Source organism: Malaclemys terrapin, chromosome 3 (genome assembly GCF_027887155.1).
Source record: "Malaclemys terrapin pileata isolate rMalTer1 chromosome 3, rMalTer1.hap1, whole genome shotgun sequence".
NCBI classification, from domain to species: domain Eukaryota; kingdom Metazoa; phylum Chordata; order Testudines; family Emydidae; genus Malaclemys; species Malaclemys terrapin.
This window is the reverse complement of record NC_071507.1, coordinates 192,485,643-192,505,349: the sequence shown is the minus strand read 5'-3', so window position 1 is coordinate 192,505,349 and position 19,707 is coordinate 192,485,643. Positions and strand designations below refer to the sequence as shown.

Sequence of the window (19,707 nt, the reverse complement as noted above, 5' to 3'; positions counted from 1 at the left end):
ACAGGTGATTCTATCTGGTTGGACAATGGCTGCCTAAGGAGGTCTAGACACCAATGGACCTGCCTCTCTTCAATATTTAATGACAGAGCTGATTAGGCTCAGTGGAGAGTCCTTCTTCCTGGGTGTTATTCCTAGAGCTGATGTCACATCTGAGCCGGAAGCTAAGCCTTACACTTTGAGTGGGGACAATGAAAGTCAACATAGAGACTGCAGTGGCTGTGAGGCTCCCCTCTATCTGCTGCAATCTCTAAGAGCTGGGTTAAGTGATGGAACCTCAGAACCTGATGTTGCAGGAGTAGCCAGCGGCAGTGGCTGGGGACAGCAGAGAAACATCAGAGGGAGACAGTAGCCAGCAGCGGCAGCAGAGTGGCAGCAAAGACACAGTAGCCAGTGGTGGCACTGAAGCAGTAGCAACAGAGAAGCATTGGCAGAGAGACAGTGGCAGCTGAGGGTGGGGAGGCGAGAAGCCCAGGTGACTGCCCCCCACCCACTCCCAGCGGGGACCTGAGAGCCGGGGGGCAGCTGGGCTCCAGGCAAGGAACTACCTGGAGAGCTCTCAGCCCCCCACACTGCCTCTCTTCAGTTGGTGGATGCGCTCCTGATGTGGACACACCCACCGACACGAGGAGGGGAATGTGGATATCAATTAATTAGTGCGGTGGCTGTAAGTCAACCTAACATAAGTTGACTTAGGGCTGTAGCGTAGACATGCCCTTAGTGTGCAGTGGAGATATACACCGAGTGACCAAGGATAGAAAAGGGAGGTGGCATAAGCCATTCCTTGGGGGAGGAGCTACATAGTAAAATGTGTTCAGACACTTTCATCTGTGATTGGCCACAGGTTTGCACCACAGTGATTCACATGCTTGATCATTGCCACTCGCCATGTCTAGGAATGACCCAAGAGACCTGTTCCCCTGCTACCTAAAGGAAACCTGCTGTAATGCCAGTGTTGACATACCCTGTCGCTTCTGCCTGTGCAGCTCTGTTGGGACGTTCTCTTCTGTTCCATTTTCGCTGTCAGGCTGAAAAAAGAAAGCAGTGGTATAAGCTTTATGTTATTTTATTTATTATACCTGAGCTGGTGAAAATTGAGAGGACAATGGAACTCTGCCAGTTTGCACCAGCTAAGAGTTTGGTCCATTGTCTTTTCTACATGCTTACACAGATCAAAAGCAGCCAGTGATTTCACACTAATGCACTTACATCTCCTTATTTTCTTCTTATTATTATTGATTACTTGTACACTACCCGTAAGTGTGTCTCAGGGTGAAATTCACTCCTCCACAGAGGCCCAGCACAAAACCTCTAAGACTCTTGAGTCCAAATGAACCCTACATACTCTATAGAATAGATACATGGAAATTATTCCTGTTTCAAAGAGTTCACTATCTAATTTTAAATGTGACATGACCAATGACAGGGGAGATGGGCAAGGAATGACAAGGGTTAGAGTAATAAGATCATGTTGTTACTCACTATGTGATTATATTGAAGGTTCCATTAATTTTACTCTCATGATAATTTAACCCATTTTTTGTAGGTAAATCTTAGATCATTTTTGGTCATCATGATTTCTGATAGCAAAATAATACTGTGTATGAGAAGGTCAATGTGGGTAGGCTTGCTCCCGCTCTCATTAAAATTGATGGCAAAACTCATTGGCCTCACTACAAGGAGGATTGGGCTCATAATTATATGTGCCCTATCGATGGAAATGTTTATTAAAGGGATATTGCAACTATGAGCAACCATGCAAGAGTTGTTGTTTTGTAACCTGAGAGCCTCCAGCCTGTCAGACAATGAGAGACAACCAACACACAGAATCCCACCTTGTTTTTATTACAGATCAGCTCAAACCAGCTCCAGTCCATCACCTGGAAGCTCTGTGAAAGCAGAACACCAGGGAAGGTTGTGGATGAAAGATGTCAACCTAAAGATACAGAACTTCAGAATAAGCCACACCACTTATCTATCTAAGGTTCTTCTATGGCCCTGGTATCTGAGCACTGCCCAATCTTTAATGGATTTCTCCTCACAACAGCCCATAAGATAGCATCATTTTACCAGTGGGGAGTGGAGGCACAGAGACACTAAGTGACTTAAACAAGGTCACACTGCAAGCCTCTGGTAGAGTAGGGAATAGAATACAGCTTCTCCCAAGTCCCAGGCTAGTGTCCTAACCACTGTTCCATCCTATCTCTTGCTCCATGCCACTTCAACATTTGGCCAAGAGCGTTTGACACACATAGTCATTTGTCTAAGCTGATAGGGGAGCATGTGGATCTAGTGAGAAGACACTGCCTATGAGGTCCTCCCACCTGAGTCTCCCAAAGGCTGTGGATTTGGGCTAGGACTGACCCTGCTGTAGGACCTCTGAGGCCTGGTCTACACTACAGAGATAAGGCAGCCTACGTTGACCTAATAATGTCAGGGTCTACACTACAAGGTCCCACCTGCCATCATAACTCTCCTGCTATGTTGACTGAGGGCTGGTCTACACTACGCAGTTAGGTTGACATAAGGAACCAAGCTGTGAAATTGCCGATGCTGCCCTGCTTCCCGGAGAGAAGGTGGGGAGGCGGGGGGAGCCAGAGAAGCTGGACCACGCTTCCTGGGGGCAAGACGCTCAGAGCGGCTTTCCCCGCTCCCAGTTGGGAATGGGGGGGGAGGGCAGTCCACTGGGAGCTTTGAGCCTGTGGGGCAGTGGGGCTGACAACAGAGCTGAGAGATCAGCCTCTCAGCTCCCCACATTGGCCCTTTTAGGACGGCGGAAGCGCCCCTGAAGAGGATGCGCACCACTGACCCAAGGAGGGCAGTGTGGACATGCACCACTGCAGTAATTACTGCCATGGCTGTAAGTCAACCTAATATAGGTCAACTTAGGTTTCTAGTGTAGACATACCCTTAATAACTACACCTCTGTGAAAGGCATGGTGTTTATGTCGATGTAGTTAGGTCGATGCAGTGGCAGAGTAGACACTGTGTTGCTTGTGTGGACTTAAGTGGACTCCACGAGGCCTCCCACAATGACCCATTGTGACTGCTCTGGTTGCCATTTTCAACTCCTCTGCCCAGCAGCCAGGTACACAGGAACAAGCCCCTCCCTCCTTACAGGACTGCTAATTTTTTTATTTTCATTTCCTGTTTGGTCGGTGTGGAGAGCTCACCTAGCAACTGGCCAACTGAGCATGCCAGGTCCATGCTCCAAATGCGCTCTAGCCTAGAGTACACAGGAGGTGGTGGATCGCCTGGGTCTGTGGGGAGAAGAACCTGAGCAGGCACAGCTCCGATCTAGCTGTAGAAATGTGGACATTTACAAGCAGATCTCTTGGGTCACAGGGGGAGAGGGCTACAAGAAAGACCCGCAGCAGTGCTGAGTGAAAGCCAAGGAGCTGTGTCAGGCAAGAGGAGACCAGCACTGAGCACTCAGAGGCTGCAACTCAGCAGCATGCAACATCTCCAATGCGAGCCCCCTCCCGCCGCCTACTCATGCCGCTGGGCAGGACAGAGACTCGTCTGGCTCTGGCAAGGGAGTGGGACCTAGAGAATGGGGGTGTCTGGGAGTTCGGACTCCTGGGTTCTCTCCCTAGCTCCAGGAGGGGAGTGGGGTGTAGAGGTTTTGGGGGGGATATCATTCAGAGATCATAAAAACAGGTGCATTTGCAAGATTACATTACTCCACTCACATCATGGTTCAGACCAGGGTACCAAAAATACACTGGCAGGCACAACACAGGAAAGCAACATACATTGCTGGGGGGTCATTATTAAAACAGTCTTTCAAAGCCTCCCTGAGCCGTGTAGCTCCCTGTCGAGTTCTTCTTATAGCCCTGGTATCTGGCTGCTCAAAATCAACAGACAGCTGGCCCACTTCCACCCTACATGCGGCGGAAAATTCTCTCCCTTTGTTTCACAGATATTATGAAGCACGCAGCAGGCAGCTATAACCATGGGAATATTTTTTTTCACTGCAGTCTAAGCTAGTGAGTAGACTGCTCCAGCGCCCCTTCACATGGCCAAAGGGGCATCAAGCACCATTCTGCACCTGCTGAGCTGATTGTTGAAGTGCTTTTTGCTGCTGTGCACGTGTCCAGCTTCATGAGCCACGGGAGTGAGGATAGGCTGGATCTCCCAGGATCACTGTGGGCATTTCAATAGTTCCAATGGTGATTTCTGTGGTCCAGGAAGAGTGTCTGCTTGCAGATTTCTGAACAGGACTGTGTTTTTAAAGATACGTGCATCACGCACCGGCCCGGCCCATTCCATGTTGATGTCGGTAAAAACATCCACAGTGATCCCCCAATGCTTGCAACACCATAGAAAAGTATCCCTTGCTGTTTATGTATTCTGTGGCAAGGTGGTGTGGTGCCAAGATAGGGATGTGCGTGCCATCTATTGCCCCATCGCAGTTAAGGAACCCCCATTGCAGCAAAACCATCCAGTACCTCCTGCACATTGCTCAGAGTCAGAGTCCTTCTTAGAATCATAGAATGATTGCAGAAGGCAATCAATGGCCCTGCAGACTTGGATCACAGCAACCCCCTAGGTGGATTTCCCAACTCCAGATTGATTCACAACTCAACGGTAGCAGTCTGGGGTTGCCAGCTTCCACACAGCGATCGCCACTCACTTCTCCACTGTCAATGCAGCTCTCATTTTGGTGTCGCTGCGCTGCAGGGCTAAGCACAGTGCCTCACAAAATTGCTGGAAAGTGGCCTGGCACATACAAAAGTTCTGCAGCCACTGCTCATCAGCCCATGCCTGCACAACGATGCGATCCCACCAGTCAGTGCTTGTTTCTCAGGACCAGAAACAGTGCTCAACCATGTTCTTCTGCTCTGTAACTGCCAACAGCAACCAGGAATTGTTTGTTACCATGGCATCCAGCTACTTGAAAGGAAATTGCCATATTACATGCTTCTCTGGTGGCTCTGGAAATACTGCAGGATCAGGTGTGTTGTGTTCGCCACGCTCACCACAATAGTGCAGAGCTGTGCGGGATCCATGCTTGTCTAGAGATGGCGGATGCATGGCTATACTAGGCTTTTGAAAACAAGCATGAAATACTATGGGATGTAGAGAAAACTGCATCATGGGACATTCACGCCATGTTCCCAGTCACCCCTGCGAGAATGTTTTGCCCCCAGGAGGCATTGCAAGGCCTTTCCATAACACCCGGTACTAGATTCTAGCAAGTTGCACCGTGGGTAGCAACTGCTCTCTGCATTGATGGAAGTGCTACTAGTGAGGACATGCTCCGCCGACACAAGGAGTGCAGTGTGGACACGCACAACTGATTTAACTACTGCAGCGGCTGTAGTTGACTTAAGTCGACTTCATTGTGTAGTGTAGACATGCCTTGAAACAGGAATGCCAGCCAAGGTCTAAGGAGCCCAGTGGGGGACAGGGAGAGGGAACTGGCGCTGAGGATATGGGCACTTAGCTGAATTTTTTTTTAAACCTGGGGGTCCAGTTTCCCCCAGCCCAATAGCAGGAGTGCAGGGTTTTATCAGCTGTCTCTGGATCCCCCTCAGGTGAAGGACTGGTGGCATCCCAGTCAATTGAAAACTCTTTGCTTCAGTTTAGGTAGCAATTCAGCCACCTATTTCACAGGCCATTACTGGCATGCTTTAGACAGAGGCATGATGGCACAAGGGACACAGAGCAGCCGAGTTCATACAGGGGTCTGCCAAGTAGAGTAGAGCATTTTTATATCATACCCTCGAATGCACTGGCACCGTTCTTAGCGATGGGCGAAAAAAACAAGTGGCGACACAGAGGCAGGAAGTTTGCATCTTTGCCAGTTTGTGGAATTTAATTCAAACCTTTATTTACAGAGCTGGTGAATAGCTTGGCACCCCTTAAGACAGCTCATCACACAAAGGAACCATATGGTGTGTGATTAGAACTGCTTCCTCCTCAGAATACATCAGTTCTGATTGTAAAGATTCCCAACGCATATTTTGCTGCACAAATAGGGATGCGAGTCTGTCTCCTGGCCAAATTTCTGCTTGAACAGTTACATGATGCTTACCTAAGTCCAATTCCTCCCTCAGTTTGAAGCTGTAGAAAGAAGTCTTAAGTTCCTCTCCTAAACGATCGTGGTTTTGCTGTGCACTGTTAAACAACTGCCATGTTGCACCAAGAGGAGGCTAGTATCAGAGGGGTAGCCGTGTTAGTCTGAATCTGTAAAAAGCAACAGAGGGTCCTGTGGCACCTTTGAGACTAACAGAAGTACTGGCAGCATAAGCTTTCGTGGGTAAGAACCTCACTTCTTCAGATGCAAGTAATGGAAATCTCCAGAGGCAGGTATATATCAGTGTGGAGATAACGAGGTTAGTTCAGTCAGGGAGGGTGAGGTGCTCTGCTAGCAGTTGAGGTGTGAACACCAAGGGAAGAGAAACTGTTTCTGTAGTTGGATAGCCATTCACAGTCTTTGTTTAATCCTGATCTGATGGTGTCAAATTTGCAAATGAACTGGAGCTCAGCAGTTTCTCTTTGGAGTCTGGTCCTGAAGTTTTTTTGCTGTAAGATGGCTACCTTTACATCTGCTATTGTGTGGCCAGGGAGGTTGAAGTGTTCTCCTACAGGTTTTTGTATATTGCCATTCCTGATATCTGACTTGTGTCCATTTATCCTCTTGCATAGTGACTGTCCAGTTTGGCCAATGTACATAGCAGAGGGGCATTGCTGGCATATGATGGCATATATAACATTGGTGGACGTGCAGGTGAATGAGCCGGTGATGTTGTAGCTGATCTGGTTAGGTCCATCACTGGACACAAGTCAGATATCAGGAATGGCAATATACAAAAACCTGTAGGAGAACACTGAGATTATCTGTATTTAGCTTGATTAAACATAGATTTGCGCGTTTTATTTTATTTTGCTTGGTGACTTAATTTGTTCTGTCTGTTACTACTTGGAACCACTTAAATCCGACTGTCTGTATTTAATAAAATCACTTTTTACTTATTAATTACCTCAGAGTATGTATTAATACCTGAGGGAGCAAACAGCTGTGTTTCTCTCTATCACTGTTATAGAGGGCAAACAAATTATGAGTTTACCTGTATAAGCTTTACACAGGGTAAAACGGATTTATTTGGGTTTAGACCCCATTGGGAGTTGGGCATCTGAGTGCTACAGACAAGCACACTTCTGTTAGCTGCTTTCAGGTAAACCTGCAGCTTTGGGGCAGGTAATTCAGACCCTGGGTCTTTGTTGGAGCAGATGGGAGTGTCTGGCTCAGCAAGACAGGATGCTGGGGTCCCGAGCTGGCAGGGAAAGCAGGGGTAGAAGTAGTCTTGGCACATTGGGTGGCAGCTCCCAGGGGGTTTCTGTGACCCAACCAGTCCCACCCAAGCATAGCTCACGGGGTGAGTATTTAAACCAAACTAGCTAAGCTGCCGATAGCCTAACATGGTAAGAAGGCAGGAAATGTGACGTCTTGCTCAGTTTATGCTGAATGCGTTGAGTTGGGGCTACACTTACTGGTTGCCGTGGGTTATTTCTGCAGTCAGTGGAGCAGGACATTTAGCTGTCTATGCATTTATAAAGGATGGCTACATTGCAAAATCCAGCAGCTCCTCAAGTTGTTCTCATTTGACCCAGTGGACAGGGCACAAATCCCACAATAGGAGACCTATGTTCAGATCCTAGGTCTCCTGGCTGACCTTGGGCAAGTCATAATGACACTGATCTCCTTTGAGGCTGATGGAAGGAAAAGTGCGATATAAGAGTTAGGTAGGGTGACCAGACAGCAAATGTGAAAAATCGGGACGGGGTGGGGGGTAATAGGAGCCTATATAAGAAAAAGACTCAAAAATTGGGACTGTCCCTATAAAATCGGGACATCTGGTCATCGCAGAGTTAGGCGTTGTTATAAACCAACTGAAAACCACCATAAAAGTTGAAGGTTACTTACTGAGAGATGGACGAATGGGTCAAAATTAACTTCCATCGATGCATGGGTAGATGTGGTGACAATTAGAAGTAGGAAGCAGAAGACTGTAATGCCCAGGGATGGCATTTCACCCAATATTTTATTGCAGAACCTGAATGAAAAATACAGCAAAAGGTTAGGAATTTTTCTATTGATTTATATAGTGAAAATCATTAATAAACCCCATTGAAAAGCACTATTTTCAGTCAAATTAAGGTCACTGTAGTGCTAGGTGAGCAACAAGCCACAGCGAGGGGGAAATATTTATTTATACAATGTACTTCCTTTTTTCTTTCCTACCACATGACTTTGTCCTTCAACTCCCTTTCCCAGGGTATCCGGGCCCTAAAAGGCTCCCTGGCTTTTTTTGTGCTTGTAGTACTTCTCCCTGAAATGTGTCAGCTCTGCTACCTGCCAAGGGAGAGAAAGGGATTCCTTTCATTGTTGTTATACATACTGGGGAGCACATGGATGTGCCATTCAGGGATTGGCAGGTGCTGTACACAATGGATAAAGAAAAAATGGTCCCTGCCCCAAAGAGGTTTCAGTCCCAGGACAAGACGGAGCGTCTAGTTTTTACCAGCAATGTGCTATGAGTGCCATTCTCATGACCAGCATTGCAGTTATTAGCTTGTTGAGACTAGACTAGTCTCGTGGCTAGGGAAGTTGAATAGGACTCAGGACTGCTGGGTTCTATTCCTGACTCTGCTGTGCACCCTTGTCTGCGTCACCTCACCTCTTGTTTTGCTTCTGTTTCATCTCCCACTCTTTGTCTTGTTTATTTAGACTGTAAATTCTTCAGGGCAGAGCCTGTTTCTTACTGTGTGTGTGTACAGCACCTAGCACAATGGGGCCTCTACGCATTATGCCAATAACAACAATAATGTTCAGGAACAGTGAAGAGTTTCTAAAAGGTCTCAGCTTCAAGCTAGTGTTTATATTCACCCCTATGTAAAGGCCAATGCACCACTTTCAACGCGGTATGTTTCCGGATCTTCTTCCTAGACAAGGAGGAAATGAGGTTCAGAAAAGAGTATGGGAGCAGATGTGAGTGGGCATGGGGGAGACCAGGAGATGGGATGGGGTCACAGGGGCATGTGGACAGTAGGAGAGCAGCCAAGAAACATCTGTGTCTGTGACAGGGAAGAAGGAGGAAAGAGTTATAGGAGGCAAAGGGGGAAGGTGGGCAAGTGAGGGGAGGGGGAGATCGTGTCCTATTTTGCCCATTTTCTCTTGGAAGAAATTGGCAAGATCCTGTGTGGAGAGAAAGTGGAGGCAGGAGGAACAGAGGGTTTGAGGAGTGAGTCAAAGATGGTAAAAAGGCAGCTGGGATTGCAGGCATGAGGTCTGATTAAGGTGGCAAAGTGGACTTGTTTAGCTAGGAAGACGGCAGAACTGAAGGAGTAGAGAATGAATTTGTAGTGTAGGAAGTCAGGCTGGTCATGGGATTTCTGCTTGAGATGCTCCTCGGTGTGAGGGCAGACGCAGAGGAAATGGATGTTGGAGGAGAGCCAGTCACACTGGTGTAAATCCAGAGTAACTCCACTGGAACAGCTCATAAGGAGGTTATTTTGGTAAGACAGAGGTAGGGCCAGTGATGCCCAACTATATGGACCCACTTGCCATTCTGTCCTATGGATGGCGAGGCGCTGCTGTCCTGAGTGGCTCCTTCTCTCCAGACCCTATGGAAATCATTAATGCACAACCCAGTGCCTTATGCTGTGCACCGATACCAGTATTTAAAGCAGCATCCCTCGCACCAAGCCAGGACCTCTCCACTCAGTGCTGATTCCAGGGGAAGAGTGCCCCTCGCTGACTAACAAACCTCACTTCATGAAATGTTAGGAAAGTGCTTGTACTCTTCCATCCCACTGCCAGGCCCATCACACACTGTGGCTGCAGACCAGACAAATTCACATGGAAACATTTGCACGCTGTATGGTACTTTATGAAAGACTCTCTGTAGTCTTCATGCAAATTCTATGAATCCATACGCCCAAACTCTTTGAGGTCTATGAAGTATAGGGGAAATGTATGCCGTGAACTGTAGGCACATTCATAAATCCACAAAACATAGAAGAGAAGCATATTTATTATTACTACTGTTAGTACTACTAATAATAATTAATAATTTGTATTGTTGTGGCACCCAGAGGTCAGGGCTCCATGCGATATGCAAACATATAACATAGAGACATCCCGTGCTCTGAAGAGCTTACAGATGAAACAAACCACAGGTGGATAAATAAATAGATGGGGAGAGGAAACAATGAACCAATACTGATCATCATGAAAAATAGCGGTCGCGCTGAGCATAAACAGTGCCTTATGAAATTTTGCATTCCCCGTTCCTCCATTCACAATCTTGTGTGCAACTACAAACACTCTGGGTCAGAATCTTTCCCCAAATACATCATTAGGGCAGCCACATAACTAAGAGCAAATGTCCCATTAGCTGTATCTTTCGTAGGCACAGTTAGTAGCTTGCCAAAGGAGACATGCACTAATTGTGTTGCATCTGAAGTGTTTTTTTACCCACGAAAGCTTATGCCCAAATAAATCTGTTAGTCTTTAAGGTGCCACCGGAATCCTCGTTGTTTTTGTGGATACAGACTAACACGGCTACCCCCTGATACTAATTGTGTTATCACTCAAACATAAATATTTATTTATGTATTAGGTAAACACTGAGGTATACATTTTAATTATACAGTATATCTAAACAGGTTTCTAAATGTATCTTGTTTCAGAGCAGGACGGTGCAAAGAGCTGTCATATGCTTTCTTGTTTGCATACGAATGTGTAGTAAGAAAGATTATTTTCCTGCTGAACAAGTGCAATGTTTTGATATTCTCTATTATAATGTTTCCTTCCAATACATTACGGTTATATAGCATACCATTAATAAATAATAGATCTAAATTTCCTGGGATTACACCAAATCTGAAATTAAGCAAAAATTAAGGCAATGGTATACAAGCAAGTTAATTGCACTATTGCAGGCCTGCACAACTCGTAAAGCAGCGAGGGCCATATTACTCCAAAGAAAACAACTGAGGGCCGAACCCACCCCCCACAACCCCGCTGAACCCCCCACCCCCAGCGCCGCTGAAACACACACACCCCAGCGCCGCCCAGCCCCCCAAAACACAACACACACACACACCCCTGCTCGGCCCCACCATCACACCCCTCTTCACCCCGTAACCCCCCGCTGGCTTGCTGCGTTCCTCCTAGTCAGTCCCCCACCCACCACTCGCCTCCTTTCACCTCCTCCCTCCCCTTCCAGAAACCCCCATGCCCGCCCGTAGAACCCCTGTTGGCTCACTGCTCGCCTCTTTGCCCACCCGCCGCTTGCCCACCCGCTCACTTCCAACTCGTCACTTGCCCCCTTATCCCCCCCCAAGTATAAAGCCTCATTCAAAGCCCTAGGGGTCACTATATTACTGCACACAGCAGTCAATCAATGCAGTTGTAGATAAATCTCTGCATTATGCATTTTTGTATAACTTTTATATGACTTTGTATTGAACCTTGGGGCCCCTAAGGTAGTATAATTAAGGTAAAAGAAAAATGTCTTTTTGGCTAGAAGTAGAATAAGATCTTCCCCCCACTTTGTAATCAATTGCCCTGTTGAATGAATGAGGTGTGAATGAGGAAGGTGTGGAAGGCAGGCATCTCCAGACAGCTGCAACCCTTGGAGAGGGGATGGGAGCCAGACCAAGGACAATCAAACTTGTCAAGTGGGCTGACTAGAGAAGAGCAAAAAGAAGAACAGGAGTACTTGTGGCACCTTAGAGACTAACAAATTTATTAGAGCATAAGCTTTCGTGGACTACAGCCCACTTCTTCGGATGGCAGACATACTGAGGGCCTCAGGGGTTAGAAGCAAGCACCTTCCTTTGGGAACACCCTCTTTGCAGCATTGGGACCACCCCCAGCCCAGAGAAAAGCAGCAAAAAGCACCAATTTTTATGAGAGACAAGAGCAGTGGAACAGGTCAGCCATGACTCGCCGCTCGCCTCCTCAGCCCCCTCCTCTGCCGCCGGCTCACTGGACCCCCCGCCACTGCCCCCCGGCCCGCCTCCTCAGCCGCCGGCTCACCTGCCTGCCCGCCACTGGCCTCTTACCTTCTGCTGGTTCTCCCGCCCCCTGCCGCTGGCTCACCCTCACTCCCCAGCCTGCCACTGGCCTCTTCACCACCCCACCCACCTGCCCGCTGGCCAGCCAGCAGTTGGATTGCCCCACCCTGCCGCTTGCCTACTCACGCCCCCCGTGGGCCGCACAGTGAGCCCACGAGGGCCACATGCGGCCCGCGGGCCGTATGTTGTGCAGGCCTGTACTATTGGTTATCACAGCAAAAGTCGCCTGTCACATCAGATCCTTTGTGCTGGGATAGCATGAAATGAAACTTAGCGCAAAAGTATTATTTCTGCAGAGCATGAAGCTTCTCTCTCAAGCAGCCTGTTGGGTCTGTGGTAAGTCCCCTGTAGGCTTGTGTTTCAAGGTAGCTTTTAAGTGATCTCAGCAGCAATCATGTTTTATATGTACATTATAAAAAAACAGTGGCTAGAGGTAATAAAACATTTCTGAGCCACTGTGTCAGCGTGACAAATATAGTGAAAGAGACTAACACCCTTGGAGACTGAGAGCATGATGGGAGAACATAGTAAACGTCAGTAATTTCTTTCTTTCTTCTTTCCCCTACCCTAGACATTCCCTGACCCCCCCCCAGAGTTGTTTAGATCTAACTCTGCTTAGTCTTGCCCCAAAGGCAATTCAAACAAGGTTTAAACAATCTCTAATCACTTTAATTTTGAGTTCCCTAGTCCTTCCTACTTTCTCTCACAAACTTTCTTTCTGCGTTTCTCACATTGTGAAGGCGGGCAACTAAAGTCCTAACAGAGTTGGGCAGAAAGTGATTTTATTTTCCTAAAGAAAATTTCTGCCAAACCAAAAAGTTGCTTCTGTCAGAATTTCCAGCAGAACATTTCAACTGTTCACTGCAAAACCCAGAGATAGAAACCTGAGCTCATTTTTGATTTTCAGCAACCACACACTGATAATCCAACAACACATTCAACGTTTTCAAGAAAAGCAGACAGTTTCCACCCATTAGAGCAAACCCCCAATTTTAGGTTGAAAAAAGTTTCAGTGGGAAATATTCAACCAGCCCTCACTCCAAGGCTGATGCAGATGCCTTGGCTGGCAAGGTGTCTGTACTCTTTCATCCACACATCTCTAAGCTGCAACAGCTAAGAAAGCAAGAAAGACCCAGCTTTGCTTCCAGCTCTGTCTCCTGCACTACAGCATTGACAGTTTGCTGTCAAATCACTGGCTGAAAACAAATTTGGCTCGCGGATACAAAATAACCCTAGAAAACATACACCAGGGAACCAACCTTAGCTGGGAGAGGATAATTTGACTTTCCATGAGCTGAGAGCCGCTCTTCATTCCCAACTTCTGAGAGTTTGTCAGAAATGTAACTGAGTCTTTAAAGTGCCTCTTACAAACCCAGCTTAACGTTTCTTTCAGATGAAAAGGCTGTAAATGAAACCCAGGTGTGTAATCTGCTTTACCTGTCCAGTTTTCCCTGAGGAAAGCTCCCTGAATTCAACTCGTGCCGTCTTAAAAGTTTTTCTCCCTTCCACTAGCTGTCTGCCTGCTCCCAATGCAGGATGTTCAATGAACTGACCAGGTTATCATTGCTGCATGGAGAATGGCTGGGGTTTGTGACTGGGACTCCTTTCAATGCAACCTCAGTGGCATTGTTACAGTAGACAACATGCTAGGCATTTTAAGGCGTCGTTTCCTGATACCTCTTACCAAGTAAGTATATTATTTTTTCCCTACATGTGATCAAAGTCTCCAGCCCCTTTTCTGCACATTGCTCCAGCAAGTGGCTTAACTTGTTCTGCCAGCATTACTCATAGTATTTGTTTGGATTAAACAAAGTGTCATGAAAGTGGTAACTAACCTGACAAAAATGAGGGCTGGCCAGCTGCCCCGGGGTGCTCTTCTTTATGAAATTGCAATGGAATGATATTTACTGCCTTTGATTTAATCACCAAGGGGAAAGAATATGAAAGTTACACTGATAGGCCAGCAGGCTGGTTGCTTTTCAATGATTCACAGAGTTCGAGCAGCCCCATGTGTAACAGGAATATTTACAGGTACATGATACATCACAGCATCATTGCAGGCTGTGATGCACTACGGTCGGCAAAGTCTATGTTTAACAATGGCCTGACCCCAGCCTTCCCAGGGGCTCATGCTTTTAGGGAACAGACGGCCAGGTGCTTACAAAGCTCTGCCTAATGTATACACAAAATGCAACTTTGTAACTGGACTTCATAAGCACCTGTGAAAAAACTGCACCATTAAATCCAATGTCAAAGCATCGGGTACGTACTCAACAGGCGATGTCAGGGCTGGTGGCCAGTCACGCCTCCTAATCACACTGCTAAGTGCTTTTTTCCTCACCTCATTCATAAATTACAATCACATCACCGGAGGCTGTAATCATGCCAGATTTTACAACTTCAGACAGATCTGGCTGGGTCACTATTTGGATGAAGGAAGCCAACAGAAATTTCATGCACTACAGGAAGGGTTGTTAATAAGTCAATAGGTGATAACCTGGTCTCTGAGTCAGCTGGTATTATTTGTAAGCATTTCTGTAAGGGTCACAGGGCCAAAGATTACAATCGGTTGTGCTTGGTGCTGCACAAACACAGATAAAGTGGCACTCAGCCTTAGCGAGCTTAAACTGAAAAGGTGCAAGAACCGATGAAAGGCTGGGGCTGCGACATACCAGCAAGTGAGCGTGGAGTGGTTTAGCCCAGCTTTGTTAGTTTCACGGTTTGCTGGTGTTGGGAATTAATAGTGAACCGAATGCTCAGTATGGCATTTGGGAACACCGTGCTGCTGACAGCCCCTACCTTCACCACCGTGCAAACCTGGGGCAGTTTTACTGTCTGGAGCAAGAGTAACCTGCCCTGCCTGCTCTGTGAGCCCAGTCAGAAGGGTCAGGTGGGCGAATTGCAGCATGGCCACTGTGCCTGAAGTGTCGCCAGGGGCAGAGGAGGTTAATGAACTGGTCTAGAAGGGCAGCCAAAGTGGTTGCCCAGAGACCGGTAAGGTTGGGAATGGCTTTCCCCACGAACCTTTGGGTACCACATATGGGAGAGAGGCCCCATTGCTTGCCCCCAAGGGTGGTGCGTAATGGAGGCTGAGAGAGGCTAAGACTCCCCAAACCTCATACCACTGGGAGGGGAGGCAGTGGAGGATTTGGGGCCCCTGGCAAAATCTCCCCCAACCATGCCTCTGGGGTTGGAGGAGCTCGTGCTCCCTGCCGTGGCCCCAGGGCTGTGGTGGGGTCACAGAGCTTTTCTGGTCTAGAGGCCGCAGCACCGGAGCAGGGGGAAGGAGTGAGCAAGGGGCGGGGCCTCGGGGGAAAGAGGCGGAGTGAGGGCAGAATGGGGATTGGAACCGGAGAAGGGCTGTGGGGGAAGGGGCAGAATGGGGGAGGGGCTCCGGGCTTGGCACTCCACTTTCTGAGGGGGAAACAAAGGGAAGCCACAAGGGCGGTCATGTGACCCTCCCCAGCAGTATGTTTCGGGGGCCCAGGGCAGCCGGCAGAGAGGTCAATCTCTATGGGGCAGGGGGCAGGACTGGGGAAGACCCGGCTGGTGGCTCCTACCCTGTGCCAGACTCAACTGCTAGTCCTGGCTGGGCAGGACAGGACTTCCTCTTCCCCTGCATAGCATCCGGGACCGGGTCAGACTCACCCCCAGATTTCTCCCCCAGCTGTAGGAAGCTCTGCAAACTTCCCCCACCCCGGTGTTTCCTGCACCCATCGCTCCTAAGCTTCAGGGGGAGGGATCCCTATACAGGGAGCTCAACCCCCACGCATCCAGACCCCCTCATACTCAGACCCGCCCACTGTGCCTCATCACCCCCACCCCACACTCAGAACCCCCCCCCCGATAAGACCCACTCCCCCTGCACCTGGACCACCCTGACGAGCCACCCACACCCAGATCCTGAGCCCACCGAGCCCCAACCACTGCACCTGGATCCCCACCCCACTGAGCCCCACTCCCCCCCCACTGAGCTCCCCACATCCAGACCCCCCTGCTGAGCTCTATCCCCCCCCAGACCCCACCCTGCTGAGCCCCAACCACCTTCACCTGGACCCCCAGCAGAGTCCCATTACCATTGCACCCAGAACCCCCCCCCCCCAACAAGCCCCTGTGCATCCAGATTCCCCCTCACAGACCTGGATCCCCCACTGAGCTGCCTGCATCCAGATTGCCCCACACAGAACCCGCTCAACCTACACCCGGAACCCCCTACACTAAGCCCCTCCACACTTGGATCCTGCCTTGCTGAGCCTGGTGCATCTGGCACAGAGGGGCAGAGCCCTGGGGTATTTCTGGGGCAGGCCCAGTCCTTGTGTTGTGTCAGAGTTGGGTGCAGCCTCACCACTGATTCCGTGTCCTGGTGGGGTGGAGCTGCAGAGTGATCTCCCACCTCTGTACAGCCAGTGGCCTGTGCTCCCCAGTGCCATGCTGGAGCCTCCACATTCATCTGACAAATAAACTTTGCAAAATTTTGCAGAATTTTAAAATATTGTGTGCAGAATTTTAATTTTTTTGGCACAGAATGCCCTCAGGAGTTCTCCATGCAGTCCTTGCACCCAGAAGAATGCAAGAACTGTGATTGTGATGGGCCCTTACATGGAGGTTGTATGGCGAGTGACTGTTTCATGCACCCCCTCCACATACACCCCACATCCCCACAGTGGACCATCATAATCTAATAAAGCGAGGGTGTAGCCCACTAACCCACCCCACCCCTTATTCCTCACCAAGAACACTTCAATCTCCCTGGACACTCAATAACAAATTTAAAAGTGGCAATTCTTCAACAAAACTTCAAAAACAGACTCCAACAAGAAACTGCAGAACTGGAATTAATTTGCAAACTGGACACCATCAAATTAGGCCTGAATAAAAACTGGGAGTGGATGGGTCTCTACAAAAAGTAATTTTCCCTCTGCTGATACTCACACCTTCTTGTCAGCTGTTGGAAATGGGCCACCTTGATTTCATTGGCCTCATTAGTACTACAAAAGTAATTTTCCCTCCCTTGGTATTCACCCCTTCTTGTCAACTGTTGAGAATAGGCCACTTCCACCTTACTTGAATTGGTTCGTTAGCACTGACCCCCGACTTGGTAAGGCAACACCCAACTTTTCATGTGCTATAATATATATTCTGCTTACTGTTTTTTTCACTCCATGCATCCGATGAAGTGGGTTTTAGCCCATGAAAGCTGATGCCCGAATAAATGTGTTAGTCTCTAGGGTGCCACAAGGACTCCTCGTTGTTTTTAGTGTTGTCTGAGTAGCCCGGGAACGTATGAGCTCATTTCTACAAGTGCCAAGTGCCCTCATCTCCCAACAACTTAAATAGGGATTGCCAGCATTCTGCGCCTACACCAGCAGTCTCAGCTATGCGAACAGTGGCCAATGTTCTGATTTCAATTGTCCATTTATTTTCTGAGATACCCATCACCATGTATCTAAGTGCCTATTGGCTGCCATGCTTGTTGCCCCTGGTATTTATTGAGCTATTTTCTCTCTCAGACATGCATGGGGAAAAGTCTATGGTGCCAGCACCTGAGAGGAAAGAAAAGCAGGGAGAGAGGAATTAGGAGAAGCTAGAGACTTAAGTCCAGCTTATTAAAGGCATTGAGGTACCTAAACATGCAGATAGGCCTCTACAAGGTTGTTCAACAATGCCTCGGTACCTAACTCTCCTAGAAATTGAAATCAAGAGGAGTTAGACACCGAGGTGCTATAAAAAAAAATCACACAAGGCGCCTAAATACCTTTAAAATCTGGCCCTTACTACACAAAGGGTTGTGACTTGAGAGGGGCAAAAATTTTCAGCTGAAGCTTTTCTCTTGCCTAGAAATGCTGATTTGGGTTGATTGCTTCATTTCACACACAGGTGCCGAGTTGGGCAAATTGGCTCAGTTGAAAACCAACACACCAAAAGTTTTGGAATGATCAGAATGACCCATTTTGAAGTTTCTAAAATGAAATGTTTTGATTTTCCAGGCTAACGTCATAAGGGGAAGTAGGCACCATCCACAAAAGCAATGAGGAGAAAAGAGTGGAGTCCCTCTTATAGTCAATAACACTGCAGTTAGGACAGTCATGTGGGATGTGTGAGATCCCCGTTCAAGTCTGTGCCCCAGAGTGTCTCCCACATCCCAGCTGAATGCCCTAACCCCCAGGCTCTTGGGTATAAGGAGCACATGGGCATCACTTCCTCCTCCTTAATTTCTTTTCTTTTCTTTTTTAAGCTAAAAATGCCTGAAATTGACATTACATGTTTCATTTTGGGATGAATGAAACCTTACTTTTGTGCTGCTTTTTGATTCACTGAAAATTTTAAAAAATGTTGGTTTGGGGTTGCCCCAAAACTTTTTTTTTTTAATTTTGGGCTTGTCAGTGAACTGAAACATCGGTTAGTCGCCAAGCACTTGCTGTAACTGGCCATTGGATCAAGGGACCGGATTGACAGCTGGTCGCAATTCTGCATAGCTCATTTGGTGTCAGTGGAGGTTGTGACGCAGTAGGGAGCGGGGCAGACTGACCTGGGAATGTCGCCTAGTTTTACTGGGACTGTCTGCATGGGGGATGGGATAGCAGGGTGTGACTTTACTTGAGGGACGATAGCTGAACCTGTAACCTGAGCCAGGAGGAGGATGGGGCCAGGTGACACCTTCTGCCCAGGAAACTGGACAAAGGGTGGAGGAGGAGCTGGGGGAAGGCTGGGTGAGACGGCTGGAGGGAGTTTCAGTTTGGAGCGGTCTGGGGAAACGGAGGGAACCCCAGGGTTGGGTGTCTAAGCTCCCTGCCCCCTAGAGGGACCTGACTGAGGGGTCCTGGTTGTACCTACAAGCTCTGCTTGGGACTGTGTTCCTGTCATCTAATAAACCTTCAATTTTACTGTCTGGCTGAGAGTCACGGTGAATCGCAGGAAGAGGGTGGTGCAGGACCCTGACTCCCCCACACTCCATGACAGAGGTACACTAGGATCTGGCCCAAGGTCTTTAAATCTAACAGCATCAACTGTGCATTTATTTTAAGAGACCAGATTTCTGGAGCCTAAAGCCATAATTTAAGTGTGAATTTTCTTTTGCTGTTCACTGTTCTTTCCTGTCCGCCAATATGGACTGGCTTTGCCTCCATGCTATTATTCATTGACCAAAACGTGACTTCTGACAGGGTTATAATATGACTGGTGAGCAGACAATGTTTATTTCAAACAGAAAACACAATGACTGTAAGAAACACACGCCCATGCACAACAATAATTCATGGGAGAGTTTGCTGTAAGGGTAGGTGGGGGAAATTGCACTGACTTTAGATAACGCATCTCAGTGAGACCAACATAATGTAAACAAATATTAATCAAGGATTCCTGGCTCAACCACTTGGTGATAAGGATTCAGGGGGTAAAAAACAGGCTGTGACGCACTTTTCTGCTCTGACTTTTTGAAAATGAGCACACGGGATCTGATTATGCCTCGGTTATTCCAGTTTTATGTCAATGTAATGAAAGTTGCCTGCACTGCCCTGTAGTGCAGGGGTTCTCAAACTGGGGGTTGGGACCCTCAGGGGGTCATGAGCTTATTACATGGGGGGTCGTGAGCTGTCAGCCTCCACCCCAAACCCTGCT

The 19,707-nt window shown here is 48.0% G+C and overlaps 1 protein-coding gene across 3 annotated transcripts in view; it reads right to left on the bottom strand.

The window, feature by feature from the left end:
* ADGRF5 (adhesion G protein-coupled receptor F5) overlaps positions 1-19,707 on the bottom strand; it is a 92,307-nt gene that overhangs the window by 36,574 nt on the left and 36,026 nt on the right. For 2 of the 3 annotated variants that reach the window (XM_054023566.1, XM_054023567.1), the window contains 2 exons: positions 7,931-8,060; positions 962-1,025 (listed from right to left, as the gene is read on the bottom strand). In XM_054023566.1, the coding sequence (XP_053879541.1) occupies positions 962-1,025; positions 7,931-8,060 (194 nt within the window). Of the gene's footprint in view, positions 1-961; positions 1,026-7,497; positions 7,570-7,930; positions 8,061-19,707 lie in introns of those variants that run through there. The other variant, XM_054023568.1, reaches the window with a different exon arrangement.